The sequence below is a fragment of the Ranitomeya variabilis genome, chromosome 2 (assembly GCF_051348905.1).
Source record: "Ranitomeya variabilis isolate aRanVar5 chromosome 2, aRanVar5.hap1, whole genome shotgun sequence".
Lineage (NCBI taxonomy): Eukaryota > Metazoa > Chordata > Amphibia > Anura > Dendrobatidae > Ranitomeya > Ranitomeya variabilis.
Genome location: NC_135233.1, coordinates 539352293 through 539365161, shown reverse-complemented (window position 1 = coordinate 539365161; position 12869 = coordinate 539352293). Strand labels below are relative to the sequence as shown.

Genomic DNA, 12869 nt, shown 5'->3' with positions numbered 1-12869 from the left:
GATCATGGGATCGGGCCTAAAGTTAAGGTTCCACACGCTTCCGCCACAGAGGTACACACAGACCCCTGTACAGGCCTCTCAAAACAATGAAGCCTGGAGGAGGTAGTGTTGCTGTTGGAGAAACGTGCTGGAGGAAGTTCAGGCGAAAGAGAGGATTTTATTCCTCTCCTTTCCTCATAAAAAAACAGACAACTCTTGGAGGACCATTGTAAATCTGAAGGGTCTCAACAACTATCTGATAATTCCTTCATTCAAGATGGAGACAGTAAGATCAGCGATAAGACTCCTCGTCCCACAATGTTGCATGGCTGTCCTAGACCTCAAGGATGCATACTACCACATCCCCATCCACCAGCAGGATCGCAAGTTCCTCAGGGTGGCAGTACAGATGATGTACCAAATAAATCATTTTCAATACAGAGCTCTGCCCTTTGGGTTAGCAATAGCTCCTTGGGTATTCACAAACCTGATTTCAGTAGTCACGGCGCGCCTCGGAGAGAAGGATGTTCTTGTAACTGCGCGATCACCACGGCGCTCAGCGTGAGGCTGCGCGATCGCGGCGGCGCTCAGCATGCGGCTGCGCGATCGCCACAGCGCTCAGCATGCATCTACTTCTGTTTGTGGGAGCATAGCTCCTGCAAAGTAGTATATGTTTGACGCATGTCGAGAAGAGGTTAAATCTGAAGGTCTCCACTTCAGTTGCATCCATTTGCTTCATTTTAAATCCAAAATGGTGTCATGCAGGGCGCAAATCATCAAGATTCGGTCTCTGTCAAAATATTTATGGACCTAACTGTAAATTTTTAATTTTTTTTTAAATTATAGAAAAGAGGACCCGGAAAGGTATAAAATGTAAGATCGGTCGGGCTTCCAGTGGTCAGATCCCTAGCCACAGGGAAGATGGGAGATAACTTCCAAACTTGATAATGTGATAATGCCCCTTTAAATCTCAACAATGCAACTGTGTGCAGTCAAAAGCAATGTCTAAAGCCCTTCCAATGCATATTAGACTAATTTTGGTTGAACCCACCAATATCTACTAGTTCAGGCAACCGTCTACTATGTGTAAGAGTCCCAGAATATTTTCGAAGGAGATGTCAATTGGACATGTTTGATTTTGGAGTGCATTGCTTTGTGTTACCGAAGATCGCAAACTGACATGTCTGTCTATGGTTTGGTTATAGATTACACTGAAATGCTTGGCTCAGTCACTGCTCCTGTGTATGGGAGAGGTGACTGCCGACTGCACCATCGTTCAGCTGATGGCCATCTGAGGTGTATATTGGCCTCAAGAAGTGACTCTAAAGAAAGCTCATGTTTGTATGCAACTCCTCTTTGTTACTGCAAACCTCTTCGCTCATTCTCCTTCGCAGAGGGGTATACATTTATCCCGTGTTAATCGGCTGCACCTTGGGGCCCTGGCCTAATAAACTTGTCACAAAGTCCCGAAGTATGTCTTGTGTATAATTAGCAGTTATCGGAACATTTAAGGGGAAGTTGCTAAAGTTTGAGCTTTGATATGAGTTTTTCATCATACTAAATTTTGTTTCTGAATAACTAGGTTCTAATGGAACAGCAATGATAAGGGTCCTCAGCATCACAACAGCCGAACGTATTCTACTAAAAGGAATTACTGGTAGCGTTACAGACTTGGCATTTGCTCATCTCAATTCGGACCAGCTGGCATGTCTGGATGAAGCAGGAAGCCTCTTTGTATGGCGACTCAACATGGAGAATGGAAAAATAATGTGAGTTTTTCTTAATTAAGCATTCTTTTTCTTGTTTAAATTGTCTTATCAGATACTGCTAATAACTTATTACCGTATTTTAATTTAATTAACAAAAAAAGTTTATTGCATTATTTCTCCGGAGTGCGGCAATACACTCCCTGACATTAGTTATGTCGCTTATGCATGTTCTGTAAATAAAAGCTTATAATCTGACGTTAAATTAATCTATTGGTTGTATAAATTATTCTTTTGAAAGCTGAAACACTCCGAAATGTGGTTTAGGTTAAGAAAATAAATTGGCATCAATGCAGAAATACTGATCAGGTAATGGACACAGGGATTTGAAGTGACCAGGCCTGTTGGAGCTCTGCTGCAATGGAAGAGGGGCTTGCTTTGGATTTTCTAACCAACAAAAGTTCCTCCTGAGCAGTTGTCTTGCGGGTTCTGCTGGACCTGGGCTTGTCAAACACATCTCCAGTCTCTTAAAATCTTCTATTTTTTTTTAGTTCTTTGTACTTGACGCTGAAACAAATTAAAGGTGCCAGCCACCTCTGCAGTGGATCTGGTCTTAAGCCTCTTGATAATCCAGGCTTTGGTGGCAGGGTGGATTTTTGGCATGTTGTCAGAGCTCAAGTTGCAGTTCAAGTGAAGGTCTGGGGTGCTGGGTTTCTTTTTATATACACACTAATTAACCGATCATTTACTGAGCACAGGTGAAAATGTAACCTTAGATTGGGTGCATTATACGAACAGGCGACAAAACTTCTGTCTTGCCAAAATCTGACCATTCTGTGTCCATTACCTGATCAATATTTCTGCATTAATGCCAATTAACTTTCTTAACATAAACCACATATTGGCGGGTTTCAGCTTTCAAAAGAATAACTTATACAACCTATGGATGAATTTAACATCAGGTAATAAGCTTTTATTTACATAACATGGATAAAAGACATAACTTCTGTCAGGGAGTGTACAACACGTGTGGCTGTTTACGCACACATCAAGGATCAGATCGTGCCATTCGGCTGTTAATCTGTCACCATGCTGTTGCATTATGTAGGACCAGAGACCTTGATCCCAGCAATATCACTGTCTGGGCTGCTTTCTATAGTTTTGATAATCACGGTTTTCTGCATATCTAGCTGTTATCGGAATGTGGAGCTCTATATAGTCCAGCCCACTTTACTAATTGGAGCTATCTGCCTATACAAGGTGTACTCAGAAATCTACTAATCAGTGGTGGGGGCGGAGTTATACAGACCTCATGAATATAGAGAATACATGGCATCAGGTGGTAAAATTACAGTATAATTAGCAGGAGCTTATCAAAACTACGTCAAGCAGCCCAGTAAGTGACATCGCTGGAATCAATGTTTCTATCTTCTACATTATGCTGCCCTACTATTATACAAGGTTGCAAAATATGATTTTTAAACAAAGTATCTGTCACCACATTTTTGACTCCTAATGTGAAGTGGCATTGAGGTATTGGTACAGTGAATACCTTTAACCCCTTAATCCCTTATGACGTACTATCCCGTCGAGGTGACCTGGGACTTAATTGCCAGTGACGGGATAGTACGTCATATGCGATCGGCCGCGCTCACGGGGGAAGCGCGGCCGGGTGTCAGCTGACTATCGCAGCTGACATCCGGCACTATGTGCCAGGAGCGGTCACGGACCGCCCCCGACACATTAACCCCTGACACACTGCGATCAACATGATAGCAGTGTTCTGGCGGTATAGGGAAGCATCGCGCAGGGAGGGGGCTCCCTGCGTGCTTCCCTGAGACCCCCGGAGCAAAGCGATGTGATCGCGTTGCTCCGAACGTCTCTAACCTTCTCTCCCTGCAGGCCCCGGATCCAGAATGGCCGCGGGGCTGCATCCGGGTCCTGCAGGGATTACTTTAGGGTCCAGTGCAGGCGCTGGTAAGCCTGCAGCGCTGTCAGTCAGATCGCTGATCTGACAGAGTGCTGTGCAAACTGTCAGATCAGCGATCTGTGATGTCCTCCCCTGGGACAAAGTAAAAAAGTAAAAAAAAAAAAAATTCCACATGCGTAAAAAAAAATCCTAAATAAAGAAGAAAAAAAATTATTCCCATAAATACATTTCTTTATCTAAATAAAAAAAACAATAAAAGTACACATATTTAGCATCGCTGCGTCCGTAACGACCCAACCTATAAAACTGTCCCTCTAGTTAACCCCTTCAGTGAACACCGTAAGAAAAAAAAAACCGAGCCAAAAAACAACGCTTTATTATCATACCGCTCAACAAAATGTGCCCGAAAATGTTAACAATAAAAACGTCAACTCGTCCTGCAAAAAAAAAGACCTCACATGACTCTGTGGACCAAAATACGGAAAAATTATAGGTCTCAAAATGTGGAGACGCAAAAACTTTTTTTGCTATAAAAAGCGTCTTTTAGTGTGTTACAGCTGCCTATCATAAAAATCCGATATAAAAAAACGCTATAAAAGTAAATCAAAACCCCCTTCGTCACCCCCTTAGTTAGGGAAAAATAATAAAATAAAAAAAAAATGTATTTATTTCCATTTTCCCGTTAGAGTTAGGGCTAGGGTTACGGTTGGGGCTAGGGTTGGAGCTAAAGTTAGGGTTAGAGTTGGGGCTATAGTTAGGGTTGGGGTTGGGGCTAAAGTTAGGGTTAGGGTTTGGATTACATTTACGGTTGGGATTAGACTTAGGGGTGTGTCAGGGTTAGGGGTGTGGTTAGGGTTACCGTTGGAATTGGGGTTAGGGGTGTGTTTGGATTAGGGTTTCAGTTAGAATTGGGGAGTTTCCACTGTTTAGGCACATCAGGGGCTCTCCAAACGCGACATGGCGTCCAATCTCAATTCCAGCCAATTCTGCATTGAAAAAGTAAAACAGTGCTCCTTCCCTTCCGAGCTTTCGTGTGTGCCCAAACAGGGGTTTACCCCAACATATGGGGCATCACCGTACTCGGGACAAATTGGACAACAACTTTTGGGGTCCAAGTTCGCTTGTTACCCTTGGGAAAATATAAATTTAGGGGGCTAAAATTATTTTTTGTTGGGAAAAAAGATTTTTTATTTTCACGGCTCTGCGTTATAAACTGCAGTGAAACACTTGGGGGATCAAAGCTCTCAAAACACATCTAGATAAGTTCCGTAGGGGGTCTACTTTCCAAAATGGTGTCACTTGTGGTGGGGTTTAATGTTTAGGCACATGAGGGGCTCTCCAAACGCGACATGGTGTCCCATCTCCATTCCAGTCAATTTTGCATTGAAAAGTCAAATGGCGCTCCTTCCCTTTCGAGCTCTGCCATGCGCCCAAAAAGTCATTTACCCCTACATATCGGGTATCAGCGTACTCAGGACAAATTGCACAACAACTTTTGGGGTCTAATATCTTCTCTTACCCTTAAGAAAATAAAAGATTGGGGCGAAAAGATTATTTTTGTGAAAAAATATGATTTTTTATTTTTACAGCTCTGCATTATAAACTTCTGTGGAGCACTTGGTTGGTCAAAGTGCTCACCACACAACTAGATAAGTTCCTTAGGGGGTCTACTTTCCAAAATGGTGTCACTTGTGGGGGGTTTCAATGTTTAGGCACATCAGGGGCTCTCCAAACGCAACATGCGTCCCATCTCAATTCCAGTCAATTTTGCATTGAAAAGTCAAATGGCGCTCCTTCCCTTCTGAGCTCTGCCATGTGCCCAAACAGTGGTTTACCCCCACATATGGGGTATCAGCGTACTCGGCACAAATTGTACAACAACTTTTGGGGTCCATTTTCTCCTGTTACCCTTGGTAAAATAAAACAAATTGGAGCTGAAATAAATTTTGTGTGAAAAAAAGTTAAATGTTCATTTTTATTTAAACATTCCAAAAATTCCTGTGAAACACCTGAAGGGTTAATAAACTTCTTGAATGTGGTTTTGAGCACCTTGAGGGGTGCAGTTTTTAGAATGGTGTCACACTTGGGTATTTTCTATTATATAGACCCCTCAAAATGACTTCAAATGAGATGTGGTCCCTAAAAAAAGAATGGTGTTGTAAAAATGAGAAATTGCTAGTCAACTTTTAACCCTTATAACTCCCTAACAAAAAAAAAAAAAATTTTGGTTCCTAAATTGTGTTGATGTAAAGTAGACATATGGGGAATGTTAATTATTAAGTATTTTGTGTGACATATCTCTGTGATTTAAAGGCATAAAAATTCAAAGTTGGAAAATTGTGAAGTTTTTAAAATTTTTGCCAAATTTCCGTTTTTTTCACAAATAAACGCAAGATATATTGATGAAATTTTACGACTATCATGAAGTACAATATGTCACGAGAAAACAGTCAGAATTGCCAAGATCTGTTGAAGCGTTCCAGACTTATAACCTCATAAAGGGACTGTGGTCAGAATTGTAAAAATTGGCCCAGTCATTAACTTGCAAACCACCCTTGGGGGTAAAGGGGTTAAGCTTGCCCGCACAATTTGGCGACAAGCTAAAAATAAGTAGTTGATTTCACTGAGGTTGTGGCAGAAATGCCACTCTGGCACAACATATACTTAACATCTCTACAAAAAAAACCCTCCTCTTCTTTATGGAGCTCCAGAAATGTATTGAAAGTAAAAGACTTATATAATCAAAATATTCTAATGTCTTTTGAAAAGGTACAGACACAGTATGCAGTTCCAAGAGCTCAATTCTTCAGGTACCTACAACTTAGGTCAGCGATCCAGTCCCACATAGGTGCAGGCACACAAATATCTTCTGTCCCACTGATTGGCATCCTTAAATCACAGGGACCACAAGGTCTTATCTTCACGCTATACACCCATCTACTATCAGCAATCATGGACTCTACTCCTTTGGCGGTTAGGGGAAAATGGCATCTCTTGATCCACCAACATTCAGGAGGAAGACTGGGAGGAGATGCTGGAGTACTCAATTAACGTTTTCCCATCAGCTAACAAAAAAATGACACAATTATATATAATCCATTAAGCATAACTTAGACCAGCTAAATTAGCAAAATTGGGTCTTTCTCAGACCTCGGAATGCCCGAGGTGTCATGATGTGGAGTTGTCCAGTAGTACATTCCGTATTTTTCGGCCTATAAGACGTACCGTACTATAAGACGCACCCCAAATTTGGGGTGAAAAATGCAGAAAAAAAGATTTTTTATAAGATGGGGGTCCGTCTTATTGTCCGAGTTTAAGATCTCTTACCTGAGGGCAGGCAGTGGCAGAGCAGGGTCACAGGAGGCATGGTGGTGGCAGAGGTGAGGTGATGCTGAGGTGCGGTGGGCGGAACGGCGTGCACCTGAGCAGGGTCCCATCCTGCTTAGGTGGGCGACGCCATGGCCTGGTGTCCATGGGGAGGTTGCTGTGGCGGTGGCAGACGTGCGGTCACTTCCTCAGGTGGCAGCGGCCAGGGTCCCTTCCACATTTGAGGTGACGCCACAGCAGTAGTGAAGGAGAGCAGCAGAGCTGGGTGGTTTTCCTGGTGGCGGCGGGCTTACCGGCATTGTGGTGGCGACAGAGGTGCGGGCATGATGTGGCACGGTGAGCTGTATGGCGTGAGCAGGTCCCATCCATATTTTAGGTGAATCCGCGGCCCGGTATTGATGGAGAGCAGCAGCGCAGGTGAGTTACGGTATTTTCCGGTGGCGGTGGCCATTTTGCTGAGGCCGCGCGTGCGCGGATTCACTACTCTGCGTCCCAGGGCTTCAGGAAAATGGCCGCCGCGATCTCCTTCTGCGCACGCGCGGCCTCCCGCGGCCATTTTCCTGAAGCCCTGGGACGCAGAGTAGTGAATCTGCGCACGTGCGGCCTCAGCAAGATGGCCGCCGCCACCGGAAAATACCGTAACTCACCAGCGCTGCTGCTCTCCATCAATACCGGGCCGCGGATTCACCTCAAATATGGATGGGACCTGCTCACGCCATACAGCTCACCGTGCCACATCATGCCCGCACCTCTGTCGCCGCCACAATGCCGGTAAGCCTGCGTTCCGAATATAAGACGCACCCCCCATTTTCCTCACAATTTTTTTGGGGAAAAAGTGCGTCTTATATGCCAAAAAATACGGTACATTCTGGCAGGAGGTTACCACCTTCTTGTCATCCCAAATAGCAATACCAGTTCCCCTGGATCCCTTGGTGTGCCTGTTTGGGGTCGTGGAAGAAAATTGGGCCCATTATATTAAAATATTTCTCCGAGAGATGCTATTTTTGGCCAGGAAATTAATTGCTCTGAGATGGATGGGTTGTTAACCCCAACACAGAGATCCTGGGTAGAACTTGTTAATTCAGTGATTCCATATGACAATATGGTCTGTCAAAATAGAGGATGCCTTGGTAAATTCTATAAAATGTGGGACTTCTGGAACTCAACACCCGTAATTAACTAACAAGTGCCTAAGAATATTGGAGTGGGGGGGTGCCCAAACCACATTTACAGGTGCGTCAGATTTTCCAGCAGAAATGTTAAATTTTAGTTATATTAATAATGATTGGGTATTGACCTCAAAGTTTCGGGGTCAACATTATTTGCGATTCAGTAAATATATAATGAGATAACAAGTTAGAATGAGTGGTTAGATATATGTGAAATATGTAATCATAGTATAACATTGCAGGGTGGTTAATCACTATTACACACTGAACGGGAAACCACTATGTAAATGTGACATGGAGAAGGACTTGGGGATCCTAGTTAATGATAAACTTACATGGAGCAGCCAGTGCCAGGCAGCGGCTGCCAAGGCAAACAGGATCATGGGGTGCATTAAAAGAGGTCTGAATACGCATGATGAGAGCATTATACTGCCTCTGTACAAATCCCTGGATAGAACGCACACGGACTACTGTGTACAGTTTTGGGCACCAGTGCTCAGGAAGGATATAATGGAATTAGAGCGAGTACAAAGGAGGGCAACAAAATTAATAAAGGGGGATGGGGGAACTACAATACCCAGAGAGATTAGCAAAATTAGGATTATTTAGTCTAGAAAAAAGATGACTGAGGGGCGATCTAATAACCATGTATAAGTATATACGGGGACAATACAAATCTCTCCGAGGATCTGTTCATACCAAGGAATGTGACGGTCACAAGGGGGCATTCTGTGTCTGGAGGAGAGAAGGTTTTTCCACCAACAAAGAAGAGTATTCTTTACTGTATGGAAGTAAGAATCTGGAATTCCTTGCCTGAGGAGGTGGTGATGGTGAACTCAGTCGATGGATTTAAGAGAGGCCTGGATGTCTTCCTGGAGCGTAACAATATTGTATTTATTGTAGTCATTAGGTTCTTTAGAAGGGCGTAGATCTGGGGATTTATTCTTAAGGAATATAGGCTAATTGTCTCTTCAGAGAGGAAGAGGACTAGAATTCTAGTGCCACCTACTGGAAGTAGCAATCCTAACAGTCAATGTCGACCCTTTAACGAGCCTTGTCACATGACTTAGGATAATAGCCAAACCAGAATCTCAATTTGCAGACAGTGTTTCGGTGTACTGTCCCTCGTCAGTGCAAAGTGGAGAAAGTGTCAGAAAGCTGGGTTAGAGCATGGGTCTTCCAGCGTGACAGTGATGCCTGTAAGAAAGTCCTTACTGAGAGCTGGAAGAGCCAGGAAAAATATGTAGACAGCTCCTTTTGTCAAGCTGAGACTGAAGTTTATTCGGAGATTCGCAGCAGAACAGCACATGGAATTAGTTGGTTTCTAACTTTGCGCAAGATGGCTGCTAGAGCCAACATGGCTGTTCAGTATATTATGACTGACCATTCTCTTACAATGCCTGATATTCTTCTAGAAACACCTAGAAATGGATGGAAACAAATCACTGGAGAGTTCTGAAGTGGCAAGCAATGAGTCAACATCTAAATCCCATTGAAGACCTAGAATTGCTGTTGGGATAAGGACGCTTAAAATATGAGAGACCTGGAGCAGTTTGCAGAAGAGTAGCCCACAATTAAAATTAAGAGGTGTAAGAAACTTGATGGTTAGAAGAAGTATCAAGGATCCAAATATTTGTCAGGACTTTCTTAATCCCACAAATTCCTGATATCACAGGCCGGGAAGGTCAAGAGTACCACCCGCTATGATCTTTGGAGTGAACAAATCTCTGCTACCTCCTATTGTGTGGACAAATAGACATAGGATGACGATCAAAAGAGAAGCCCGCAGCCTGTTCACACCACTAGGATAGCTATCAGAAAATTAACCGTGAATGTATGGCATATACACCACTTTATTCCAACACATGGAATATGTGTTCACACCCTAGTACGATTACAGCTAATTTTGATGACTCCAGACTACTCACACCACCACTAATCTGTTTCGGTCAATTAGACACCGTTTAAATGGTAGCTATCACTTCGAGGTGCAGTTTACATAACAAAATAAACGGAACTATTACATTTTTTATTTAATCCAAAGCGAGGCAGTATTTATGAAAAAATATACAAAAGATTTTACAAGGGGGACAAAACAATGCCTCATAAACAGTTACAGAAAATAAAAGGGATTAACAAGAGAACTTACTACGCCGATTGCAGAGACTGTTCAGTTTAGCTGAAGGAGAGCGCTTCGATTGGTCTGTCGATCAACAGGGTCCCTACATACATGAAATGTAACTCTGTACGAACACTGACAATTGTGAACAATCTTTTATCAGACCCCGAGTCCCACCCACCTCGCTACGATGACCTCACAAGGTCCTGGTTGTGGGCCGGACTCAGCCCTTCAAAATTTTAGGAAATCCCAATTTATGTAATAACTCCTCATAAGATGACCGCAGAAGTTCGAGACCGATGTCATCTTTTGTATCGGGATTTTATCTATACTCAGAAACCAAACATGGCCTAATTGCTTGTGGTTATATGGCTTTGGTGCCTTTTGTTGGGGGTTTATTATGAGAAAATGTGTACGATTGCCTAGTTATCCTGGTACCAACAATATACGTCTCCTTAATATCGTATGGATAGAAATTCCGATATTCCATATTTTCTCCCAGAGGCACAATGTCTGTGGTCTCATTGTACTGCAGAGACCACAGCTATGTGTAAAGGTGTTAGACGTTTTGATCCACTCCGTTCTAATACCCTTTTCCTGTCTCTGTGGGGACAATACACACCTTCAGTCATTTAGACATCAAGAGGAATCCTCAAATTTTAATTAAGTGGCGTCACAGCTCTGTGAGTGAAGAAAATATATACCAGCTCATCTGTCAATGTATTAGCTGAACTTTGAGAGCATGGACTTGCTGTGTCCACGCGTGCATAATCCATGGTCATGATTAAGGGAGCTTAGTCTCCAGAAACGCGTCGAGATTCACACCCATTTGGTTTTGTGCTGAAGTCAGTATCCTCTATGTTACTAGTTTTGTGAATAAAGAAATTTTATCTTCACGGATTCGGTGGAACTGGACATCTTTCTTCGTTTGGATTCACTGGTCTACAAAAAAAACACAAAAAACTTTAAGAACAGTTTTAGACTAATTTGAGGATAATTTCTCTATCACATCACGTTTTTGCGCTATAGGTATATAGCCCATTTTCATGAATTCCATGATAAATATAAGTAGTGTATGAAAAGTGCCGGTTTATACGGTTCACTAAGGTAAATTTAATTTTCATTTAGTCTCCCAATAAATGTGAGAATATCTTTGTTTGCTTTAACATGCATAATTCCCATTTCTTATGATAACACTCTTGTTTTCTGTGCTACTGGGACAGTAGAGCTAAAGCAGAGCATTGGATGAAAACTGAATGGCCTCAGCGACAGAGTTTGGCATCTGGCGATAAGAATGTCAACCATGGTCCTCTAGTGGACAGGAAGGACATTGTCTTTCCTCCCTTACACATAAAACTTGGATTGATGAAGCAGTTCGTCAAAGCTCTCAATTACAGTGGAGAATGCTTTAACTATATGTTCAACTTTTCCTGGTCTTAGTGAAGAGAAGAAAAAGGCTGGAATATTTGATGGACCTCAAATAAGAACACTTATGAGAGACCCAAATTTTATCACATCAATGAATGAGACAGAAGAAAGAGCTTGTAATGCATTTTGTAATATGGTACAGAATTTTCTAGGGAATAAGAAAGCAGACAACTATGAAGAGATTGTGGAAGAGCTACTAATGAGTCTGCAAAATCTTGGCGGTAGAATGAGTATCAAGATTCACTATTTACACAGCCATTTGGACTTTTTTCCAGAGAACCTTGGGGATGTGAGCGAGGAACAAGGGGAGCTTTTTCATCAGGACATTAAAACAATGGAAGAACGGTATCAAGGCCGGTGTTACTCGCATATGATGGCTGACTATTGCTGGAGCTTGATGAGAGACAACCCAGAAGCTGTACATCACAGATGAGCCAAGAAAAGAAAGTTCAAATAACTGCCATTTGTCATTCATCTGTGTGCCATATATATGTGTTTTTATATTTTGTAGTTTAATTCTGTAAGTATATTTGATTTGCTGTACATAGACTTAGTAATCTTTGTTATTCCTTGATTAAAAATATACAAAATGTAGTACCGAAAGTCATGTGTTTTTTATCATAAAACATTAGGAGTAATTTTCATCAAAAATTGAAAATATCTCGAAATCCTGATGTGATAGCCAAAAACGGAGTTCATATTCGTAATCCGCAGCCAAAATTGACTTAAAATGTTTTAAAATCTTTTGCCAGAAAAATTGCGTTGACCAGTGTTATTCACAGCTCTGTACCTTTTCATCTATATATATAATTGTCTAAGGGTTTTTGTCTGTCCTGGAAATCCCGCGTCTCTGATTGGTCGAGGCCGCCTGGGCCTCGACCAATCAGCGACGGGCACAGTCTGCCGCGAATTCTGGAATCATCATTGTCCATATACTACGGGGGCATGCATATTCTAGAATACCGGATGCGTTAGAATCGGGCCACAATCTAGTCTACTATATAATTGTCTAAGGGTCACTTCCGTCTGTCTGTCTGTCACGGATATTCATTGGTCATGGCCTCTGTCTGTCATGGAAATCTAAGTCGCTGATTGGTCGTGGCAAAACGCCCACGACCATTGCCACGACCAATCAGCGACGGGCACAGTTTGGCGGCAAAATGGCCGCTCTTTCCTCCCCGCATGCCAGCGTTACCAGAGCGCGGTGTAAC

At 42.6% G+C, this 12869-nt stretch overlaps 1 protein-coding gene across 3 annotated transcripts in view; it reads left to right on the top strand.

Annotated features, from left to right (window-relative positions):
- EDC4 (enhancer of mRNA decapping 4) overlaps positions 1-12869 on the top strand; it is a 1216007-nt gene that overhangs the window by 182134 nt on the left and 1021004 nt on the right. For all 3 annotated transcript variants that reach the window (XM_077288123.1, XM_077288125.1, XM_077288126.1), the window contains exon 5: positions 1562-1748. In XM_077288123.1, the coding sequence (XP_077144238.1) occupies positions 1562-1748 (187 nt within the window). The remainder of the gene's footprint in view (positions 1-1561; positions 1749-12869) is intronic.